The sequence below is a fragment of the Stenella coeruleoalba genome (genome assembly GCF_951394435.1).
Source record: "Stenella coeruleoalba genome assembly, chromosome: 13".
NCBI lineage: Eukaryota > Metazoa > Chordata > Mammalia > Artiodactyla > Delphinidae > Stenella > Stenella coeruleoalba.
The window spans coordinates 20,251,710-20,275,357 of record NC_137159.1 but is presented as its reverse complement, the minus strand read 5'-3'; the positions used below and the strand labels follow the sequence as shown (position 1 = coordinate 20,275,357).

At 40.2% G+C, this 23,648-nt stretch overlaps 1 protein-coding gene across 2 annotated transcripts in view; it reads left to right on the top strand.

The window, feature by feature from the left end:
- CTNNA2 (catenin alpha 2) overlaps positions 1-23,648 on the top strand; it is a 1,199,753-nt gene that overhangs the window by 434,243 nt on the left and 741,862 nt on the right. For both annotated transcript variants that reach the window (XM_079940963.1, XM_079940964.1), the window contains one exon: positions 4,468-4,671. In XM_079940963.1, coding sequence (XP_079797089.1) covers positions 4,468-4,671 — 204 coding nt within the window. The remainder of the gene's footprint in view (positions 1-4,467; positions 4,672-23,648) is intronic.

Below are 23,648 nucleotides of genomic sequence, written 5' to 3'. Positions count from 1 at the left end.
TGCTTTCCAGTTGCCACTCCATAAACGTAAGAATGAAAACATTAATTTTTAAAGTAAAGATGTTAATAAAAAATAAGTTAAGGAAAAATCACAAAGCACAGAATATTATGCTAGTGAAATAAAGGGACTGAGAATAGACAGGTTAAAAAGAAATTAAAGTAAGGCTTACTTAAAAAAAAGAAGAAAAAGATAAAGTAAGAAACGTAGCCTCACAATTTTAAAATGAACTAAAATGACAATAGGAGATGAACTAAAAGATCAAAAGGATAAAAAGATTAAATGAGCTTTAAGGATGCAAACGAGAGACTTAGATATTTAAAATGTAAGATCTCAGTGGACTAAAATAAGTCCGTACAATTGGAAACAGCATAAAATCCTCTTGCAGGAGCACACCTTTGGCATAAAGGGAGAGATAGGAAACCTTGGCCTTGCCCTTTCTCTGTTTGGTGCTTGCATGTTACCCATGAAATATTCCCTCCGTGACCAGGGAGCGAGCTGGATGCTGCTGCCGCTGCTGCTCCCTTTCTGGCCAGTAGAGGGCAGCCTCAGAGAGTCGCGGACAGGCTGAGCTGACCCCGGAGTGTGCTAGCAAAGAGAGCCTGCCCGGTTGTTTCTTTTTTTAAGTCGCTCTCAAATATGCAGAAGCAATACTCCTCCTTCACTCCACTTTGGCTTTCACTCTCTGTATTTTTGCCTAGGATTCACCTCCAGGAGTTTGTTTTTTCCTATCACTTTAGCAACAGTAGATAGTCTTTTCCTCTAGTCCTTAAGCCCCTGGCTTCATTTGTTTTTTTTTTTTTTTTTTTTTCTTATCTTTTTCTGTTTTTCTAAAGCCTGTTTGAGAGCTCTCCAGTCCTCTGAAAATACACACACATACACACACACAAACAACCCATGTCCCCTCCCGCCAATTTGCCCCCCTCCACCCATTACACACAACCCAAACCCATCCACTCATAGATAAGCACACACAGGCAATCCGCGCCCCCACACATGCACACACACACATACACACATGCACACAGATGCACGTGCACATGCGCAATGCCTTTTACGCGTTTTCTCTCCCCTAAGTGGCTTCTTCCTGCTAGCCGTTCACATCCATCATTGCAGTACTCCCCATCTCCACCACGGATATAGATGGGAATATTGTAAATTTATTGTTTCTTTTCCGGGGAGATTTTTTTTTAAAGCTTTTCCCCTGTGATCTATACATAATGAATAATTCTATTAGAAATGTGACGAACAGTGTAACTTTTATGCAGAGTTTTTGAAGCTCGATGTTGCAGTGCGTTTACTTTCATGACAGCCCTGGGCCGTGGCAGGTGGGGAGCTCATTCGGCTGACACTGTAAATTCTCTCTTGCCATGATTTCCCAAAGCGTGTTCCTTAGGTTCTCATAGATAATGCATGCATTTTAAACGGGACCCCTCTATGCTCAAATAGGTTTGAGGAATGCTGCAGGAGACAGACTTGTTTAATGCAGAACTCCCCAAAGCATTTCATGTGCTAACGTACCCTGGGCCATGCGGCATTTCCAAAACATATCTGGCTAAGGTAACTTATTTTTTCATCAGAACATTACATCTCTAAGCTCAGTGTTCCGTGGAAAATAATTTAGGAAATAATGTTGTAATGACAATAGTGCATTTTCCTTGTTCTACAGGGAAACTGTTTTACAATTGCCCTTATTGAGTTCAAATTTACCTCAGTATATTTCCATCAAATTGGCATTTCTTTATATTTTTTAGTCCAAAAGTATAATAAAAATCCATCTAAGAGCTGATATATAACCTTGAAGAGTCTCCTGAAACCTCAAAGCAGAACAAACACTTTTTATTGTTTTTTGTTAATATGGGTTCCTATAAAAGAGTGCTTTGAAAATCAGCAATCCTTATAAAGGAAAGTAGTCTAATTATACTTTGATCAGGTATTTCTTTAATTAGAGTATCAGTATTTAATGCATGTTACATGGTAAAAAAAAAAATATATATATATATATATATATATATATAAAATAAATGCATCATCTGAAAAGCAGTAGATAGAAAGAGAGCAAGAAAGAGAGAGAGAATTCAAATGGATCCCACTGGGAAGAGTCCTTGCAGACAGAACTCTAGTACAGATGGCAGGTGGGGCAGGGCACCTGTGGCCCCCTCTCAGCTTTCCTTTGGGAATCTCACTTGTAAGATATACCCTGCAAAGCCATCCACTGTACTGAGAACTCCATGTGATTTTTTGATACTGTTTGGAAGATTACTTAGGCACAAGGGACAGAATTTGAGTAATGTTATTCTGAGTTAAGTAAAAATTATCCTTCTCGTAAGATCTAAGAAAGTGCAAATGTGAAGGTAGTCTTTATGCCAAAACCTGCCACAGAATAGCTCATAGGAAGGACCTCACTCATTTGCCTTCTAAACTGAAGAGAGAGCTTCGACCAATGAGTAATTTCCTAGGAAATCCACCATTCCAGTGGACCTCAGACGTGGTCTGTGTTTAGTGGGTGCTTTTTTCTTTGGAAGTCACCACCTGCTTCACGCATTCCTTAGGGCATCATCATTTTGTGCTGAAGGGATCTCCCTGCTGTGGAGATTTGCATTTTAACAACAAGCAGAGAATCAGAGCCACTGATCCTTTTTTTTTTTTAATAACAAAGTGAATCAGTTATACATATACATATGTTCCCATATCTCTTCCCTCTTGCGTCTCCCTCCCTCCCACCCTCCCTATCCCACCCCTCCAGGTCACAAAGCACCTAGGGGTAAGACAGGAATAAAGCCACTGATACTTTGAGCACAGCTTTCAGCAAATACCTTAGGATATGTTGGAGAGTTACCGCAAGCTATTCCCAGAGAGCATGCTCCGACCTATCTTGTAATAATTAAGCAGCTATTTTATATCCTATTGGGGAAAAAAAATCACACAAGTGTCTTTTATGCTCTTCACCCTCTTTTTAGCACTAAGCACTCTAGTAGGCACATAGTAGGTACTCAGCAGATGGCAGGTGGGCAATGGCATGACTACCTATCATTTGGTTTCCTTATTATATTTGTAGATATGGTAAATTATGCTTTCTAAATATATGTGTGTGTGTGTGTGTGTGTGTACACACACACACACACACACACATACACACATATATATATGATGAACATCAAAGGAAAGAGCAATGGAATGGCAATACCATCAAAGGATCCAAGGGTCAGAAGACCATTTACTCCATCACTACCATGCTGGTTCTTGGACCTCTGAGTGTGCACCTCCAGTGAAGATGAGCGAACCATTAGTGCAGCAGGTCATTCCACTGTGATTAACGTTGTTGGAATGATCTTCCTTGTTTGGAGCAGAGAAGGGGTCCCTAATGAAAACCAGCAATTGGGCAAAGTTGGTGTTGCCTCTCTATTTCCTGCAGTTAGTTACCATACACTTCATCAGTCTCTCCACTCCCTTGACTTGCTGGAAATACTATTCTCCAGGTTCTGCTCTTTTTTTTCGATCTTCCTTTTGATTCTTACCTTTCTGTAAACCTTTGGAAATTGGGATTAACTGGGCCTTCTTAGGCCTGTTCTTGTCCTGTTCACTTTGCTAGTATACCATTCACTGCCTTGTGTCCACGTAGCCCTGATGATTCCCAGATCCTCATACAGGCTGATATATCTGTTGAATTCTGGATGCATATTTCTGTACACCTCTGGACATCACTACTTACATGTTTCCAGGATCCTCAGGCTTAGCAGGGGCAAAACTAAGCATAAACGCTCTGTGACACCTTCCCTTTAGGAAACGTCTCTGTTTTCTCCTTATCTAAGCTCTTTTGGAACATGTTAGCACCTTTATCAGGATACTGTCAGTTAATTGTGACAGACCACACACACATACATGCACACACATTATGAGTCCTTTTCTAGAATGCTAGTTTTTATACAAAATATATTAGCTCCTAGTGGGAAGTCACCTGTACTGTATATGCCTTTTGGATGCTATTTACTCAAGTTTCAGAAGGCATCCTGCCATGGGACTCTCTGCTTCTCTTGAAGGGGATGCATGCTATGTGTGTACCAGTCCTATTGTTGGTTACGTATTATGGTCTAGTCTGGGGCTGTAAAATCTTTCCATAGCCCCACAAAGTGCTACACTGAAATGTGCTTTCCTCAAAGGCTACAAATTTAAAAAAATGTCAAGCCAGTGCCACGATCTCTTTCGAAAACCCTTCCATTGAGATAGCCTTTGCCAAGAACACAGTTTTGAAACAAAGCATGGTGTTTTCTCCCTGAAGATTAGATTCAGGACAAAGTATCTTACGGAAAGTTGAGACTTTGTCAAGGCCACTTTAGAATTTATCCAAGTAGCCCGTTTCTTCTCCACGCAGAGTCTTGTCCTGGCCTCAGAAATTTCTGGTTTAGAAAACAGGGTGCCAAGGCAGCCGCCTCTTCTCTGCTGATTGTTTTTGCACTGTCCTCCTTTCAGAACAAGATCATCCTGGACCCCATGACGTTCAGCGAGGCCCGGTTCCGGCCGTCCCTAGAGGAGCGCCTGGAAAGCATCATCAGCGGCGCGGCTCTCATGGCCGACTCCTCGTGCACCCGCGACGACCGGCGGGAGCGGATCGTGGCCGAGTGCAACGCCGTGCGCCAGGCGCTCCAGGACCTGCTCAGCGAGTACATGAACAACGTAAGTCCCGGGCTCTCAGGCCCGCGCCGCCCTCGGGGGATTCCGGTGCGTGATCTGGTGGCTCTGAGGAAAGCAGGCACAGTTTGGAAAGAGGACAGGTGAAACCCAAGAGCCGCTTTGGGAGCGTCCTGTCTTGATTGCGTGTCGGAATGCATTGGTAGCAGGGAAGAGATTGGTGGAAGAGGTTTCATAGGAAAACTTTGGCTTTTTACTTGAGTGATTTCTGGGTCGTTTTAGTGGCTGCCCTTTATTTAGGTAAGATTTCAGTCGGCAAAAGTAGACGGTGGATGGAAATAACTGAGGTCACACTGAAGTCCTCTACACAGAGCAATTTCAAAGCTAAGGATGGCTGTAGATGGCTAATCTTCATCCCGAAGAGGCATTAGGAATTATAATAGATTTCAAAAGTTTGGACAGAGTTGGTTAAGGTGGAAACTTCTAACTGCAGTAAAACTTGGGAAAACTTTATTGATTCACTGTGCATTTAGAAATTAGGGAATGTCTCCAAGTTTTCAAATGGCTGTTAGTAACATCTAGTGATATGGCAGCAGAGACACCAGCTGTTCTCTCCTACAGGTGTAGAATGTGATACTTCTTGTGTACCTGAAAACTAGATGAAGGAGATGAAGCCATATTCTTTGTTTTGAAAGGCACTGAATTATGTTTGTATTGATTTGCTCTATTCATTCAGCAGAGGTGATGTTGTTGATGCCCAGGGCTTGCACCCATGAATGATCTGAGTTCCTCCTGTCCTGGACTCCTGGGTTTGAGAGAATTCAGCATAAAGTGGGAAAATGTAGTGAGGTCTTGACATTACATGTTGAAGGAATGCCCTGTGTAGGTGTCAGGTAGGGAACGGGGACTCTGAAAATCGGCTCCCAGCCTTTGAAGCCCACCCTGGGTCCTGCTGGAACACCCTGAGGCAAAGCTGAGACAAAGCAGCCAACCCATGTCCTTCCCTCCAGCCTGGTTCTTCTTACCACTCCCATCCCTAACTGACCTGTAGGTCCTCAGGTCAAGCCAGGAGTCAGCAGTGCCAGGCACAGAGCTCCTCCTGCCACACCCTCCAGAGAACTTTGATCTAGAAAACAGAAAGATGTAGAATGCCCTCCTCAAAGCCCAAATCTGTTTCCTCCCCATACACCTTCAGATTCTTTGCTTTTGCAAGATTTGCCCATTTTCAGCACACAAAGAATAAGGTGTGGTTGTCTCACGTGGTATTCATCTGCTTATGAGGACTTCTCTATAGGATCTGGATGGCCAACACTTTCTGTGATTTTGGTCTACGGGTGCTACGCAGGGTACGGCTAGAAACGTCGATCGCCAGTGCCTTCCATCCTGTGTCAATCGTTTTGAATAATGGATTTAACAAAAAAAGAGGGCTTATAAAATCTGGGATTCTGTTTGTTTGTTTTTAACAGAATGGCAACAGGCTAATGATTTATATGTGGAATTTGATTTTATATGAAGGCATGCTGGTATTTCTAGCAATGAAGAATTACTGCCAAAGAAGGAAGTAGAAACTGCGGAGATCAGAGTGATGGTTAAGATCTCAATATAAATAAATCAGAAAAAGAAGGATGTTCCTGTGTTCTTTTAATCACAGAATGTGATTAAAGAAGAATTGATCGAGATGTGACATGTAATTTTCAGTTCGTTTTCTAGAATCCGGTCAAGTAGAAGTTTTTCTTTCAGTATAAACTCATACAGATCAGCAGAGCTGATGGATTTTTGTGTTTTATTGACTCCAGGTGCTTGTTTTTCTGTTCACAACCTTGTGATGCAGGAATGTTTTATATGTTTATTGAAAATTAGGCTTCTACTTTGACACAGTTACAGATAATACGTAGGTGGGTATAGTGCTTAAATTTTAAAGTGTGAAAATTCTGTTCATTTTGAACCACCAGGATCAAAGGCTGAAATAAAACACCTCCTACTGACTTTTTTATAAAGTGTATAAAATTTACTTGGACTTCACACTTTGGTGATTTCAAGGTAGAATTGGATACAGCTAGACCGGCTCCATAAACCCTGTCTAGTGCACTCATTACTACTGCCACAATATCAATTTATATTTATTTTGATATAGCATCTGTGCCTTACTAAAATGTCTGTTGTAGTTAACAGCAACCAAAACATTAGTCAGTTGTGACTAGACTGTTATAAGATATTTCACTTTCAATTTTCTAAGCTCTGGACATGAAGGTTTTATCAAGTTATCACTCTGCAGATTTTCATATTAATATGATAGGCAATATCATTAGGATAAAGAAATAATTAGATTGAGAAGAAAAGATTTTGAAATTGGCATAACTGACACTTCTGATGAGATTGGGTGCATTCAGAATGGTATGGCCATAGACAAAACTGACATTTCTGGATTCTAAAAGTCACCTGATCAGTTCCTGATGAAGATTCAACTTTTCATGCTCACTCGTAGGTGAAGCTGTTCTAAAATCATACGCATCCATGCCAAGTGGTATGAAATGGAGGAAGATGGACATTGGGGAAAAGAGCTATAAACTAAATGATTAGGAGAAAGTTGTCTGCATGGGGTATGAGCCATGTTTTAGCCACATGGATACACTGAGCTCAATAGGGTGTCAGTTGTTTGTTGGATATTTCCACAAGGGTATATTCAAATTAATGAATGTGTGTGTGATTTGAAGATTTAACAAAATCATGCATGTAAAAGAGACTGTGGTTTGAGGAAAAAGGGATGAGTGAACAGATGCTTGTGACAAAATTTATGATCCCAGAATGTGACAGTGTTAGAAAAGATGGTTGGAATGGTTTTGGGAAAGCCTTCGATGGCCTTAATTATTTTTTATCAAGTTAATGATGTAATCTAGAGAAGGTTCTTAAAAATAATCCTCCTTGAAATCAAACATCATTATTGTACATATGTGAAGACTAATGGGTAGAGAGAGACTCTTTTTCAAAAGGATGTGTGACCTTTGGATTAGTGCCATCAGAGTGGTTTTTGCAGTATTATGCTGAGTACTATAAATAGATCCAAATTATAATGAAGACATAAACGTGTATCTGGAACTTATAATTTTATACAGCTTTCTTTCATTGGCAGTAAAACTACTTTTTCATCAAAAAAAAAATCTTAAAAGTGGCCTCATGACAGGGAACAAGTAAACATGGTATTTTATTGATCAACATTTTGTGATGGATTTGAAGTTAGAATATTGTATTTATTTAGTGGATATGTATTGCATGCCTGCCTACTTTGTGCCTGACACTGTTCTAGGATTCTGGGGATATAGAAGGGAAAAAAATAGACAAACTTCTCTGCTCTCATGGAGTTTACACTCTAGGTTGGGGAGACAGACAATCAATCAATCAATAATCTGAGCAAGAGTTATCTCAGATGGTGATAAGTGAAACAGGGAAATATAAAACCTGTGAGATGGCAGCATGGAGTATAGTTGTAAGGATGACCTGGAAAAGGTTCACTGAGAAGATGACACTTGGTTAAAGATCTTTCAGAGATGAGGGAGCAGAGAGCACTTGAGGTGGAATGAGAGGCAAGGTCTAGTGCTCATTGACCTTGTGTGAGAAGGTGCCTGAGCTCTTGAGGAACCTTCTTGGGGAGGCTCACAGACTGTTCCAAGTGAGTGGAAGGTAGCAGGTGATGGGGTCTTCAAGGAGACAAGGTGTCAGACTATGTAGGGCCTTGTGCACCATTATTCAGAATTACACTTTTACTTTAATGAAATGGGAGGCCATTGGAGAATGTTGGGCAGAAAATGCCATAATTTAGGTATTGAGGACAGGTCATAGGAGTTCAAAAGGTAAAAAACAAAACAAAACAGGAGGACAGAGGAGGAGAGGAGCCCCTGGAATAATTCATGAAAGGATGGTGGCTTGTGCCAAGAGGTAGCAGTAGTGTAAAGTGCTCAAATTCTAACTATTTATGAACGTGGAATGGACATTGGGCAGTGTGAATGGCAGCTGCAGCTGTATCAGCCGCCCTAATATGGTATCTTCAGCTTTGATATCTTCATTTCGTTTTGGTTGCACAGAAAATTCTGATTTACTCAGATGTAGTAACACTTGGTAAACAGCTCACTTTGCAGTGCCTGGATACTCTGCTAGACAGATTACATTTGAAAAGGGAGTTCAGTAGAAAAATTTTGTTTCAAAAATACCCAAGTATGGTTCACATTCTTATAAATATAAAAGACTAAAAAGATATAATGCTTATTCTAAGTACTAAAACGAAATGCTGAACAATATGGAGATGTGTTAAACCATTACTACCTTCTACACAATTCACTGTTAGGCTTTGGTGAGGAAATGTGATGAGCAGATAGGCCTGGACCTTGTGCGTTTTGGTGCTGAACTGCCTGGTTCAGTTTCATAGACAAAAACACTCTGTGTTGCTCTAGATTGTTCTTTAAAGAGTAATGCACAGCTACAGTTTTCTTAAACAGTTGCACAGTTAGAGATTGTATGCACAATGATGGCAGAGACTAAGGTGGCATAAAGGAATGATTTTCTGGTCTCATCTGTGTTAAAGTGTGGCAGGTTATTTTTTAATTTTACTTTTATGAATAATTAAAATTATATATTTTTATAAAATATTTGAATCTAACTTTTTTTCAAGCCTCTTGAAGCATCTAAGTGAATCCCTGGGGACAGTGTGTAAACCACTAATGTAATGCGTGCATTAAAAGCACATGGGGACAAATTGATGTGGGAACATATGTACATATTACAAGTGCCTGAAGGGTCATTGTCACAGCCTTTGCTTTAGGGTGGAATTTAATGTAAAGGGTGTTCCTGATGGAACCTATTTGTGAGGGGTTAAGGTCTGAAATGAGATCTCAAAGGGTCATTTCCAGCCTGGTTTGGGGCCCATACCCCACCAAGGCTCCAGCATACAACAGTACATGAGGAACATGTAGAGTGATATCCAGGGCCTGGGGAGCTCTGAAAAGAGTGGGCTTCACACTGTTTTTTTTTGTTGTTGTTGTTTGTTTTCTAATGGTGCAAAAGAAATATATGTTCGTTGTAAAGGATGAAAAACAAAGATAGAAGAAAAAGTTTATTCACAATCTCACTCCCTAAAGATAATCATCTTTGATAATTTTGTACATGTCTTTCCAATGTTTGTAAACTTCTATGAGTGATATATTTATACACACACAGAGACACACATATGTTATGCCTGGAGTTGTAAAAAATGGACTCATTGTAAATGATGACTTGTAATCTATTTTCTTTACTTAATATAGTGTGAATATGTTACCATATTAATAAACATTCTCAAACCTTATGTTGACTAGCTGAATAACATTTTATTATATAAATATGCAATAATTCATTTAGAAGCAATACATTTTGAGAGTATTTTTATATAGCATATTGGAAAAGATAAGTAGGCAAGACTTCTGGGGCTGGCAGTAGAGAAGAGTGTTTGAGATCCCAAGCAAGACTGAGGAACAGAGTGAGAAGGTGGGGAGAACACGGCTTCCCAGTTTCTGTGCTTAAGGGGCTCCCTGAAAATTTTGTGCAAGGAACGTTTTGTAGGTAAAGAAAATTTAAATGCCTCTGAGGTTCTATTTAAAATTGTCTTAAGTATATTTTTCTGTACTTTATCAATTTTCTGCATAAATTTGATTTTCATTTATCAGAATTTCTGTAAGTTGGCTATGTGTAGTACTGCCAAGAGGGGCTCAGAACATCTAGAGGACAAGTTCAATGGTTAGATTTGACCCAGATCCCAGAGAAGGCATTGAAAGCTTCTGAAGGGAGTGTCATCAGAAAGATAACTTTGTCATAGAAATTGTTATAATGTTGGATTTCTCCAAATGGGAAGGCAGGAGAAAGATGGAGTAGTTGTTATCACATAAGAATAAGGGTAATTGTTGATTAAACATAACATTTGTTTTCAGTATTATCTAGGCCTTCTCATTTCTCTCCCTTCTGTAATCACGTAAAAGAGGGGATGAAACTCACAAAAGCCACTTTGGCCAATTCCGAGTTTCTCTACTAAAAGGTTTGGCTTAAAATAGAGTAGAAAGTAATGTTTAAAAATGCTTGTGGGCTGTTTATGACCTAATGTTGCCTATACCCTCCCCCCACCCCATAACAGCCCTCCATTTTAAGGGGTATCTTAATGGGATTGGTTGCTTCATTCAAGGGCAAGAGTTCTAATATCCCAAATTTGGTACCTCTGGTGAGGTTTTCCTTGCCTTTTCCTTATTTGAAACTTTTCTTTTCCCCCTTTCTACTCTCTGCCTTCAAATATGTTCAGTGCCCACATCTCTATTAATTTTGAAGTTGAAATTCATCTGTGCAATTATGCTTTTCATGTAAAACGTTTGCATCCATGAAGAGACAGTTTTAAAATTCCTTTTGAGTTGCAGGTTCTGGCTCAGGTATTGAAAGAGCACAATTAGTTTACCAGCCTGTTCTCTGAGGTCTAAAACTATCCTTTGAATCTACTCTTCCAGTGGAATATGGTTGGGGTGGGAAGTCATCTGGGTAGTGCATGAGGCCTCCATCCTTGAATTAAGGCATTTGCAATCCTATTTGCCTCTGTTTCCAGGCAGTTTTCAGTGTCACTCATAGAGGTACCCTGAGACTAGTACAGGATCTTCCAAATTTTTAATCTTTTCCTTTCCTTCCGTCTTCTTATATTAATATTGTATTCCTTTGCTGTAGTGGGATCTCAAAAAGCCAAGGGGGTGTCGTGGGGGGCATGCAGGCGGAAGTCACTCAGGCACAGGTGGTGGGAGAACGTCCAGCCATGCTGGTGGGACATGTTCCTTGGAAGGAAATAATGCAAGTGAGAGTGTAAGAGATCTTGTGCCAGACCAAGCGTCCTACAGAGCATGAGAATGTTCCGAGAGGCTTCAGGAGGAGATCCAGACTGGCAGGTGGTTGGTTGACACTAGAGTGATCTGGGCACAGTCCCACAGTAGCTATAGAGCACAGGTGTAGGTAACATCCATTCCTTGTGGGGACATGGCGGTCTCTTTGGTCTCAAAGGACCCCAGCTGTGGGAATTTATTCCAGTGGGGATTTAGGCCCTTTGAAAAGTACAGCATGCGATACACATGTTTGCTATTACTAATCATCAGCTCATGACATACAGTTAAATGACTCACAGGATCCCAGGACAGATGAGTCTAACCAGACTTGTTTTACTTGGATCATCAAGGTCAATTCGCAGTGCGGTCTCACACATTATCTCCTTGGCCAGGAAAAGTACTTCCTACGTGAAACCCTCCTTTGTTCCCCACCGTGGATAGTTTAGCAGACAGGTAGCCTTACAGACAGGTAGTCTTACCGTCAAAATGGGGCTCCCAGTCTAGTTCTATAATGAATTAAGTCTGAGCAATGGAAATCATAACTCCAGGAGCTCACTGGTGACTTCTTTATGGAGGAAAAGCAGTTCTGAGCAATCAGTCTCTCTCTCTCTTCCCCCCTTCCCTCTCTTTCTTCTTCCCTCCCTCCCTTTTCTTCTTGCTACCACATTTGTGCCTGGTAGAATTTCTTAAAATTATTTTCAGTGCATGGATGAACTCACAAGAATGTAAGGGAGTTACTCAGAGGTAAGAAATGACAAGAAAACAATAGACTAGAGATAGGTCTGCAGATTCCTCCTGGCCTAGACTTTGTTTTTAAATGGTACAATATGTAAAGAACAGGAGGCAAAGTCTGAGACCCAGCTGGATGGACAGGCAGATTAGGGACCTCAGTGTAAAGCCTGGATTCTCAGATGGTGTCACTACGAGGGCATGAGCTAAGAAAATAAAACTTCCACGCAGAGAGAAGCAATGGAAATACATGCTGTCTTGGCTTCTAAAAAGCAGGAGAAAAGAATCTCTCCTCTGCAACCAAGAATTTCTAACCACGATCTCGAAATCACTCAGTTTTGGGATCAGAATCTATATTTGAGGGTGACCTAAAGTTTACTCAAAATTTCATTTTAAGTCATTCTAGGTGGTGGGTTGCTAGGTACCTGGCAGAAGCAAAGACCAATCCTCTCTAGAGGAATACACTTTAAACACAGGGCTCAAAGAATTTCCACAGATAAAGTTACAAGGAACAGAAATTAGCATTCTAGAATCACTAAAAGCAAAATGAAACAGGCCACTATGATTGACAGTTGGCACAAACAACCAGTTGTAGACCAGAACTACAAGGGCTGAAGATCTGCAATTATTAGACACAGTTTATAAATTATCTTTAAAGAAATTAAAGAGAGCATTGCAAATGTGATCGTGAAACAAGAGAATGGACTGAGCAGCCTTGGAAGGCAGGATTGGAGGTTGTGTGGTGGAGGAACACAGGCTTATTTGAAGGGCCTGGACAGCAGGTTCCTTTTTGCCACCAGCCTGGGATAATGAAGAAAGAGACACGGTCATTGAGAGTGTCCGTAGTGGTGCTTCTGGTAACTTCTGGAGCAAGAGCTGGTTATCTCTTGCAGCAACACCTTGGGTAGATATTAATCACCTTATCTACAGTGGATTTCTGTACGGAACTCTTTTTGGTGACAGAAAGAATAGAAAATCTAAAATGAAACGGGAGATGAAAACAAAAATCCACTTTAACAGCAAAATTAAGTCCCATACTTAGAACTCTAGCTGGCTTCTTTCCTTATCAAACATACCCCTTCACTGAGTCCTTGAAAGTTGGTTCTGAATCTTACAAGGTCAATCAATACAATGAGGAACAGCAAGTAGCATTATGAGACAGGAAGGGGCTGTCTCTGACTCCATCAGTGAGTAGAGACGGCTGACAGAGTTGACTGCTGGGTCATCAGATTTGGCCGTTCCAGTTAAGACAGCCTGGACAGCACAATCCATCAACTGATCTTCTTGGGAGAGACTTTTGGGTATTTCAAGGAAGACCTCGCAAAACTGTCAGGGAGAACAGCAGGCTGAACACCACCACCAAGCCCATGAACCTGGATATACCTTTCCTTTGTGTTTCCAAAGGACGTGGGAAGGCTTCCAAAGATAAGCTCCCAAGGGCCTCCTTGCTTGGGCCTAATGCTGCTGTGAGACCATCCTGAAAATTTCTCCTGATTCATTTAGGAAATTGTTACACTGTAAGAACTGTCTCACTGGTGGTGACACATCCCTGTGCTTCAGACCCACCGGGATCTTTGCTGCTTTGGCACCTTTGTACTTACCATCTCTCTGGAATGTTCTTCTTCCAACTTTATATGGATGGCCTTTCTTTCAAATTTTGGTTTGATTATGTTGTTCTTAGTCATCTCAGTATATTAATTTCTGTTATAGCATCTGCCAACCTCTGAAATTACAGCAGCTCTTTGTGCTGTTATTGTCTGCTCCACTGGAATTTAAGCTCCCATGAGAGGGATCTTGTCTTATTCACAATCCCCAGGATCTAGCCTGGAATAGTAAATACATATTTTCGGAATAAATAAATGACTTCTCTCTCATCATCTTCTTTTGATAATCATAATCACAATCATAATTATCATCATCAGAAGAAAAAGAATAAGAAGAAGGAGAAGGGGGGTGGGGCAGAGAAGGAAAAGCAGCAGAGGCGTTAGCAACATATAACGCATAGATTTTGAGTCTTTTGAATCCCATGTTTTGGAACATAATGATTCAAGTGTTTTTTCGGCTTCATCTACCTAGATAAACCTATAAGTAAATTAACTAAAGTTAACTATTCTTGGCTTCTTCATGACTCACTTTGAGGTGCTCAGACATCTCCCTACAGTTAAAGCTATAGTTAAGGCCCCCATCAATTCTTTCTAGAAAAGCCTAAAATGATCCTGTGACTATCAGTAGAGAAAAAAGTGATATGAAGCGTGCCGCTTGCTTTTCAGTTCCAAGAGCTCCACCAAGCAGCTCACTCTTTACGTGGGCCTCTCACTGTTGTGGCCTCTCCTCCGGACGTGCAGGCTCAGCGGCCATGGCTCATGGGCCTAGCCGCTCCGCGGCATGTGGGATCTTCCCGGACCGGGGCACGAACCCATGTACCCTGTGTCGGCAGGCAGACTCTCAACCACTGCGCCACCAGGGAAGCCCACAGCTCACTCTTAGTTCTTCCATTTTAAGTGTGTCCTCCAGGGTGACCTGTCTGGGCTTAAGTTCTAGGGGATGTATGGTAAGGTCTGGGAGGAGCTGGGCCATTTTTAGGTCTGCAGAATTCTGCAGGCTGGACTAGGAACTTCGGAAATTACTTAACTCATCCCTGCCTAGAAGGCACAAAGAGCTTGTATATGTACCTAAGAGATAAATCAACAGAAGAAAAGCATCATAATTCACCTGTTGAAAACTAGACACTCTCTTTCCAGAGGCCCAGCCCAGACTACAGAATCACAGTTTTCTGCAGAGTGGGTTGATAATATCTACATTTAGCAAGTACCCCAAGTGATTCCTATGAACAGGTAAGTTAGGGAACCCTTGATGTCATAAGTTCAAGAGTCAATTTAATACAGAATGGGTTTAAAATGTGTTTTCTTTTTGTGAATGAGGATACTTTTGTAAGAAAGCAGCAAGTGAAATATCTCCTGGGAAATCTTATTGAGCTGTATATTACTCAGCCTGGACATTCAGGATGTCAGAGGAGACTTGTGAAGCTGTATGGCTAATCTTCTTAGAAATAGGCAAAGCTGAGCCAGGCTGTCACCCGTGAGCTATTAATTGAAGGGTAGCTTTTTTTTTTTCCCCCCCAAAGCGCACCTCCCTCAAACACACCTCTTCCAATACGTTACTCCCCCATCTGTAAAAAGATAATTTATCATCCTTGGAAGGACTCTGCTCTCAGTAAGTGCCAGAACTAAAATATGCAGTTTCACAGATTACTCAAAATCTTCTTTGTTAACAACGGCTTCATTGCTGACTTCAGTTTCTAGTAATTCTGTAGGTTGGGTTGCAGCTAACAGATTTACAGCATTAACCCCGAGCTTTGCCTTTGCCAGTTCACACGTTGAATTGGGCTTTTGCTCTGGGTCCTTTTGGGGACTATTCTAGGGTACTGTTTCCACGAGGAAGCCACATTTTACCTGCCTGTCCTATGGATTCTTAGATCTGCCTACATATCAGAACGACATAGGGAGATTTTGAAAAATGCATGTTCCAGGGCCCTACCAGTTCTAAGACAGCAGAATCTCCAGGGATGGAGTTTGAGATTCTGTATTTTAGCAAGTCTCCCAAGGGATTCTCATTCCTCCAGCCATTGTTACCAGCCTTGGATTAGCCCAGCATGGCGGAATCACCCAGCTTAATCAGTATCATCACATTCAGGGAGAAGTACCATATTTTCCTCTTCCTTGGTTTTCTCAATAATGTTTTAAGACTGGTATTTATCATTATTAATCTTCACCCCCCAAATCCTCTTCCTCCACCCCCACCTTGGAACCAGTGCACACATTTGCAGACATTTGCATTTCCTTTCCCTTTTCCCCCTAATGTGCCTCAAGAACAACATTGGCATGTTATGTGAATTTCATCTCAATACAAAGAAGAAGAAGACGATATTGGCCTTTTTTTTTATTCAATGTGCATAGTTGGGGGTTAGGAGGAATCAGTTAAGTGTCCTGCAATCTGGTGGCTGATTTCACACTTCTGATCCCTGCAAAACAGACACAGAAATCTTTTGGGAAAGGTGTTTTTTTCTCTGTATCTGTGAGACATTTAAAAATAATAACAACTCTCCAAACTTCATCCTATCTTATATATTGCATCTTTTCTCATCATTGGCCTAATTTTATGCTTGTTATCTTTTCTGTTTGCTCTCTGTCCCTACTCTTTCAGTTTTTCTTGTACTGTTTGTAAAGCCTATAAAATCTTTCCTTGCTTTTTTTTTTTTTTTTTAGAATTGTCAAAGGATCCCCATCCATTTTCTTAAAGCCCTTGTTTTCTGATTTCAGGCCATTTAAATGAAAATAAGCAGCAAGATATCTGCAAAAAATCAAATGGTTAAGGACATTTTCAAGGTAATGTAGATAGAACTGAAATTGGAATTCAGGTCTTCTGGTTTCTTTATGGCCATTCTTTGATCCTTTTCATTACATCATGTTTTATATTGGATTTTTGATATTCTCCTTTTCTCCATTTAAAGCCCTGTACCATGCATGACTCATCTTTCCCCTAACATTCTTTTTGATTTCTCAGGGTTAGTTGGACAGTAGACTGCAAACAAATCTTCCTTTTCCAAGCATCTATAGAACATACCAGAACCCTGTCAGAACCCCAGATAAAAAGCAGACAAGAGCAGCCTTGTGGGACAGCCACCGGAATTCCTTCTGAAGGGGCAAAAAGGAGCCTTTGTTGGCAGGAGGAAGGTGTTAAGGGAGCAGACAATTGAATCTGATTTTTTTTTTCAACAGTGTAGCTTCTCCTGGCTTCAGTCTCTAGGTAGAGATTGTGTACCTTGTAGGAGACAACAGCAGAGGCAATAACCAGATGAGCCAGCATTAGCATGTGCATTTGCCCATAACTGCCCACCGATGTGGTGGTTCTGTTCTTGATTAACCATGTCTGTCCTAAGACCCGCCTTTTACCTTTTACCTTTTTCTGAAAATAAACTTCTGGTTGCCTGCAGCTTGGATTAGGAGAGAGGATCTAAGGGTCTAACTGCTTTTTAAGTGGAGTTTCAAGCAATCGTCTTGCTTTTAACCTCACCATTTTCCCTCCTTTCCTCCAAAAGAAGCTGAAGCCTCAAATATCTGTTGTCTTTGAGGGTTTTGCAGCCTGAATTGGGCTGTTCTGAGCTTTCCCCCATTGCTGGCTTGGAAGTCAGCTTTCTCAGACCTGCTAAATGAGTTAGCGCACTTGCCTCTCAGAATATTGCTGTGGCCATTTTCTCCTATTTTCTTTGCCCTTTGGATTGAGACCTTTAAAAGAAAATTGCTCTATGGTCATTGTGATGGGTTTTCAGAAAAGAACAGTGATAAATGTGTGTATTACATCTGCCATCTGAGCCATACCTTACTTTTATTTTAAGGAAGATTACATGTTCCTTCCATACTTACGTCCAGAGTCCATGTTGTTTTGCACCCTAACTTGACCAAGGAGAGGAATGGAGCTAAGATGGTCAAAGCACATTTTCAAAGTGAGCTGAGAGTTTTGGATAAAAGTAGAGGTGAGACATAATGTTTGGAATAAAGCTTAGATGGGGAATCTATTTCATCCAGACACTCTGCTATATTTCAGTGTCATACTATTCCTAACAAAAGCATTATAGATATTGGTTCCAATTTAGACCTTGAAGAAAATGTGGTTGTGAATACCTATCTTTGGAGTTTATATAGGGTAATTATAGAAGCAGAGCATTTATCACATGATGAAGAATCGTTCAGAAACTTTCATTGTTTTTATGTCTGCTTGATGATATATTCTTCTTAGTTATTGACTGATAGCAGTTGCACAGATGATACCATAATGTGATCCACAGCATCGTGTTAAGGGAGAATTAAGACCAATGTTAGTATCTCAGTCATTTTCTTAGAATTGATTAATTTTAATTGATTCTTTCAAAATATTGAGTCACCAACTTTATTCACTGAAGCGTCTTTGTAAATGGAGTATTTTCATAAATCCCTTTGCTTTCTAAAAGTTACTTAAGTCATTTAAGTTTATCTTTTGTATTATTAGCTTTTTCCCCCTTTGATGCTATTTTATACATGACTCTGGCACATACGTTTTCATATCCTTAGAGCTTTTATTACGCATATGGCTTAATGATTCAGTTTATAAACAGCCAAACCGATATTTTTATCAACTCATATTGTTGTATAAAATCCACATCCAGCTGTTAAAGACCATGGTAAGAGAAGGAAACGTGGGGTATTTAACATTCCAGACAGACATTGGAGTTCTTGTGGTATATCCCTAATATATTGTGATTATTAGCATGACACCTGATTAAATTTTCCCTGCAAAATAAATACGCCCATCAAATGATTCTCACTAAACCAAAGATTATTGACTAGCAAATCATATGTAGTTTGACATGTGTCTATACCTTTAAAGAGTAAGAAAAAACAAAAACTACTTAGTTGTTTTATTAGTTTTGAGACTGCATTTCCTGGAGCCCTAGATGGTTCAGGGACCCCAGGAGCGGGTGTGCTAAGAATGAGTGTGACTTGGTTACCTCCACTCTACCTGGTCCCATACTTCTTCCTGAGAAGCCCTAGAATTCAATATTTGGTTTTCATATAAAATTTAATTTGGAAAAACAACAGATCTCATTGGTAAGACAGATTTAAAAAATAATGAGACTTTTGTCTGAAGTAACCAGATAATTGACAGGAAAGTTAATTGTAAAGCATGACTTATTTAGGTATCTGGCCAATCTGTGATTATATTTATAGATCTGAAAATTATGATAAATAGAGAAGCCCAGCTCTTAGCACATTGGCAGGCATGAACTGAAATGTCCAGATGAATACAAATTCAGAGCTCTTCATCACATTCCGGCTGTTAAGTATAAAGTTGACCCAAATAAGTGAGACTGGGTTGGGCCACCTCTCTCTCTTGGCCCTGAGTTTCTCAGCAGCTCCTGGTGCGATCTGCCCCTCCATGGAGCTTCCCGCATGACTCAGCACAGACTCTATGCCATGCCCTTTAAGCCAAGAACAGCACATGAATTACAAAGTATGATACCAAAACTCTTGGCACTCATCATTTTCTTTAGAGATTGTCGTGATTTTCAGTTTTTAGAATAGCATAAACATAATATCTGCAGCAGAAATAAGTTAAAATATTCTAAAATATCTCCATAAAACATTTTATTTATTTTCATTATAGTGTGTCATTTTCTTTCATAATAGCTACAGATGAATTGGAGGCTAATTCTTACACTGTAATGATAAATTGAATTATACCAATTCAGTTTAGCAGAATTAATCCTTACTCACTTGCTGGGTAAATCAATCTATTCATTTTTTTAACACAAAAAGGAAATAATAATTAATAAATGTAAGGATAATATTGTAAATTTATAGAAAGTTATTACAGTAACTGAAAATATTTGCTGTAGAGCTGCCTCCTGGCAAGCATGAGGGCAATTTTATTTCTTTAAAGAGAAAATTTAGATTGAACGTATTTATTTATTTATTATTTATTTTTGGCTGTGTTGTTACTGCGTGTGGGCTTTCTCTAGTTGCGGTGAGCGGGGGCTACTATTCGTTGCGGTGCGCGGGCTTCTCATTGCGGTGGCTTCTCTTGTTGCGGAGCACGGGCTTTAGGCACGTGGGCTTCAGTAGTTGTGGCTCGCGGGCTCAAGAGCGCAGGCTCAGTAATTGTGGCACACGGGCTTAGTTACTCCACGGCATGTGGGATTTTCCTGGACCAGGGCTCAAACCCGTGTCCCCTACATTGGCAGGCGGATTCTTAACCACTGCGCCACCAGGGAAGTCCCTGGGGAGCTCTTTAGTGTTGTAAGGCTATTTAGTCCCTTCCAAATAACAATAAAAAATGGATTGCAAGATATAAATAGATAGTTATGAATCAGGTTTAAAGAGAGACAGTTGGGTAGAAGAACTGAATTATTCATGGCAGAGGTAACACTTGAACTTGAAGGTGTGTAGGAAGAAGAGAAGTCAAAGATAGAGGGGCTACTCCAGGTGTAAAGAATGATATTATGTAAAATGCATTATCAAATGTGTATGGTACACTTGAAGTATGACTAGTAGTCCAGCTTGATTAGAGAAAATAACGTTAAATAGAGAAAAGAAGGTTTTGCACAGAAAGGTTGAGATTAGATTACAGAGGGCTAGAATTCCGGATTAAGATGTGCATCCTTTATTTTGGTAGGGAATTGTTTACTGAAGGTTTGCTTGTTTGGGTTTGGTTTGGTTTGATTTTACTGTGGGAGTGCTATCAGGTAAGCCATGCAATGTTTGGGAGCTGCCACCCTCCTCCAGTGCAGGGTGGCTTCTGAGAGTGTACACTGGAGTTGGAGGCATGGGGACGTGTTAGTGGATTCTTAAGAAAGTCCAGACAGAAATGATAGAGTCCGAATTGGGGAGAAGACAGTGGGAATGGAAAAGAGAAAAAAAAACAGATTCAGAAAGAAGGATTAGAAGGAACTTCATGACTATTTTGTGTTTGTTTGTTTTGGAGGAGAGGATGGGGGAAGGAAACAAAAATATTGCTTTTATGTTCTCATGAGACATACTTATTAATTATTCATTGGGTTAACCTGTTTCTAAATTGGGGATGATCAAATTCACTGACAATATTATTTACACCCCCGCCCCCCAAAAAAGTGCATTTCACAGTGTTTTAAAGTCGGCCACTTATTGGTTTTGCTCCTGTGATGTTACTAGGTAAATATTGGTCTTTATTTACTCCTTTTTATATTCACACAGTAGACCATTCGTGTCTTTGATGTAACATTTAAAGCTGCCAGGGCTTCCCTGGTGGCGCAGTGGTTGAGTCCGTCTGCTGATGTAGGGGACGCGGGTTCGTGCCCCGGTCCGGGAGGATCCCACATGCCACGGAGCAGCTGGGTCCGTGAGCCATGGCCGCTGAGCCTGCGCGTCCGGAGCCTGTGCTCCGCAACAGGAGAGGCCACAACAGTGAGAGGCCAGCGTACCGCAAAAAAAAAAAAAAAAAAAAAAAAAAAAAGTGCTGCCAGAAGTTCATGGTATGAAGCACGTTGTGGTCCCAGTGGGTCCTGGGTTTGGATCTCATGTCCCAGTGTCCATTTGCAGGTCTCTTGGCCAATGACTGACCTCCTGGGCAGGATGGCAAGCTACCCAGTATCTGCCACTCAGCTGGTCATTCTCAGCACAATGAAAAACATTATTTCATTGTTTTACAAAAAGTGGCCTTAAAAGAATATACTTATGTTTGTCTTGGTTTTATTCAATCTGAAGGGGTCATTTAACTTTCTCAGATGTACTTCAATCATGTGTCTAAAATTGCGTTAGAGAAAGACTGTATGTATGGGAGTTCACAAAGGTCTCAGGATACACCCCTTAAGATAGTCCTCTGTCCTATGACAGCTATGGTTTTAATTGCCAGACAGTTTGTTGAATTAAATCAAAGTGTTATTTTTGTTAGTCACCAGTGTTTAAATATTTATTTGGTACCTGTTACGAACAGATCACTATTCTAGATACCAGGAGGAATACAAAGTTGAATAGAAGAGCCACTGTGTGTAACTTCAAGGAAATGATACCTTTTAATGTCCAGAAATAATATACTATTCTATTCATTATCTCTGATTTCAAATAGCTACATTTTGAACATAGTGGTTATTCATGACATGATGCAAATAAATTATTGTGTTGATTAAAATGAATCTGATTCAGATAACGTTTGATACATTATTATTCAAGAAAGGGATTATTACCTCCCACAGGAAAACTGATGAATCTGCCCAATTTCCAATCAGCCTGAGGCCAATTTCATTTAGCATAGGTGAAATAGTTGATAGAGCTGGGTGCTGTGAAGCAGCTTCATGTATTTGCAGGCTTACTTGATAGGGTCAACCCCTCTTAGTGTGATTTGAAATCTCATTGGGAAATGCACTTTTTCCCTTGATACATTATCAGATGATACAGTCCAACCAGTGCTGAAAAAACATGGCAGTAGTTACTGAATCCCTGACCTTGGAGTGCGTAGTATCTCTTTCATAATAATAATAGAAAAAAAAATTGTAGAACATATTATTAAAAGGATGACTATTTTTAAGATGAAAAGTCTCTGATTACTACAACCCTAGATGGATTTGCTAAATACAGATCATTTAAGGGTAGCTTCGTTTCTTCCTTTGACAGGGAAATATGCTGAGTATTGGGGTTCCAGCAAAACCTTTAAAGCATTTTAAATGTCTTTCTTAGAAGGTTTCTAGGCATTTTAGTGGATTAGGAACTGATGAAATCATTGAATCCAAAAGTGGCTAGTATACTGATTCCAGAGGAAAACTTATGGCAGGAATCTTCAAAAAGTAATCAGATGGTGGAGACTCAAAACAATGAGACTGGAGGATACTTTGATTAGGAAAGACAGTGGGAAGATGATAGCTGTCTTCAAATATTTGAAGAATTGTTATGCAAAAGAAAGAGACTTATATACATGAGTCCAAAAGTATATATAGACAACAAAGAAATATTCAGGCTCAGTATAAGACAAAAGCTTTTGAGTAGCCAGAGCTTGCCAACCAATTCTATATCTGAAACACCTCAAATTGAGCTGCCTCAAAGACTGGTGATTGCGCCTTGCACTAGAACATGTGACTGACCACTTAGCAGCGATACTGTAACTAGAGATTCCAAAGTGAGGTTGACCTTCAAAGTTTCTTCCAACAACGAAGTTATCACTTCTATAATTTTGTAGAAATATATCTGTGGGACTTAGGTTGGCCCGAGCATCATTAAGGCAAAGTATCTGTCCTTTGAATGACACTCGTCTAGTTTTTCTTGAACATGAGGCTAGTTTAAAAAATGTAAGGGGACTTTGGGTTCTGAAATGGTCAGAATGGAAATGATATTCAGGGGGAGGCATAAATTGGAAGATTGGGCTTGACATATACACACTACTATGTATAAAATAGTTAACTAATAAAGACCTACTGTATAGCACAGGGAACTCTACTCAGTACTCTATAATGGCCTATATGGGAAAAGAATCTAAAAAACAATGTATATATGTATATGTATAACTGATTTATGTTGCTGTACACCTGAAACTAACACAACATTGTAAATCAACTATACTCCAATAAAATTTTTTTAAAAGTTGAAGGAAGAAATCCACATTCCTTTTCATCAGTTCCTGACAGAAAAAAATGTTGCTGCTTCTCTAGTGTTTGGCTGAGTTAGGGGCTTAGGTAGAAGGAACTTGGCTAAGATTTAGCAAAGATAAGGATAATTCTTCCTTGCCATAAGAAATAATATGGATGCTAGCCCATCCTCCTTCACTGGGAAAGACTCTGGCTTCGCCTTTGCTGACACAATCTTGGGTTCTCCTAGATTTGTATTTGTTCCCGGAAACAGTAAAGACTGCTAGGTGTTG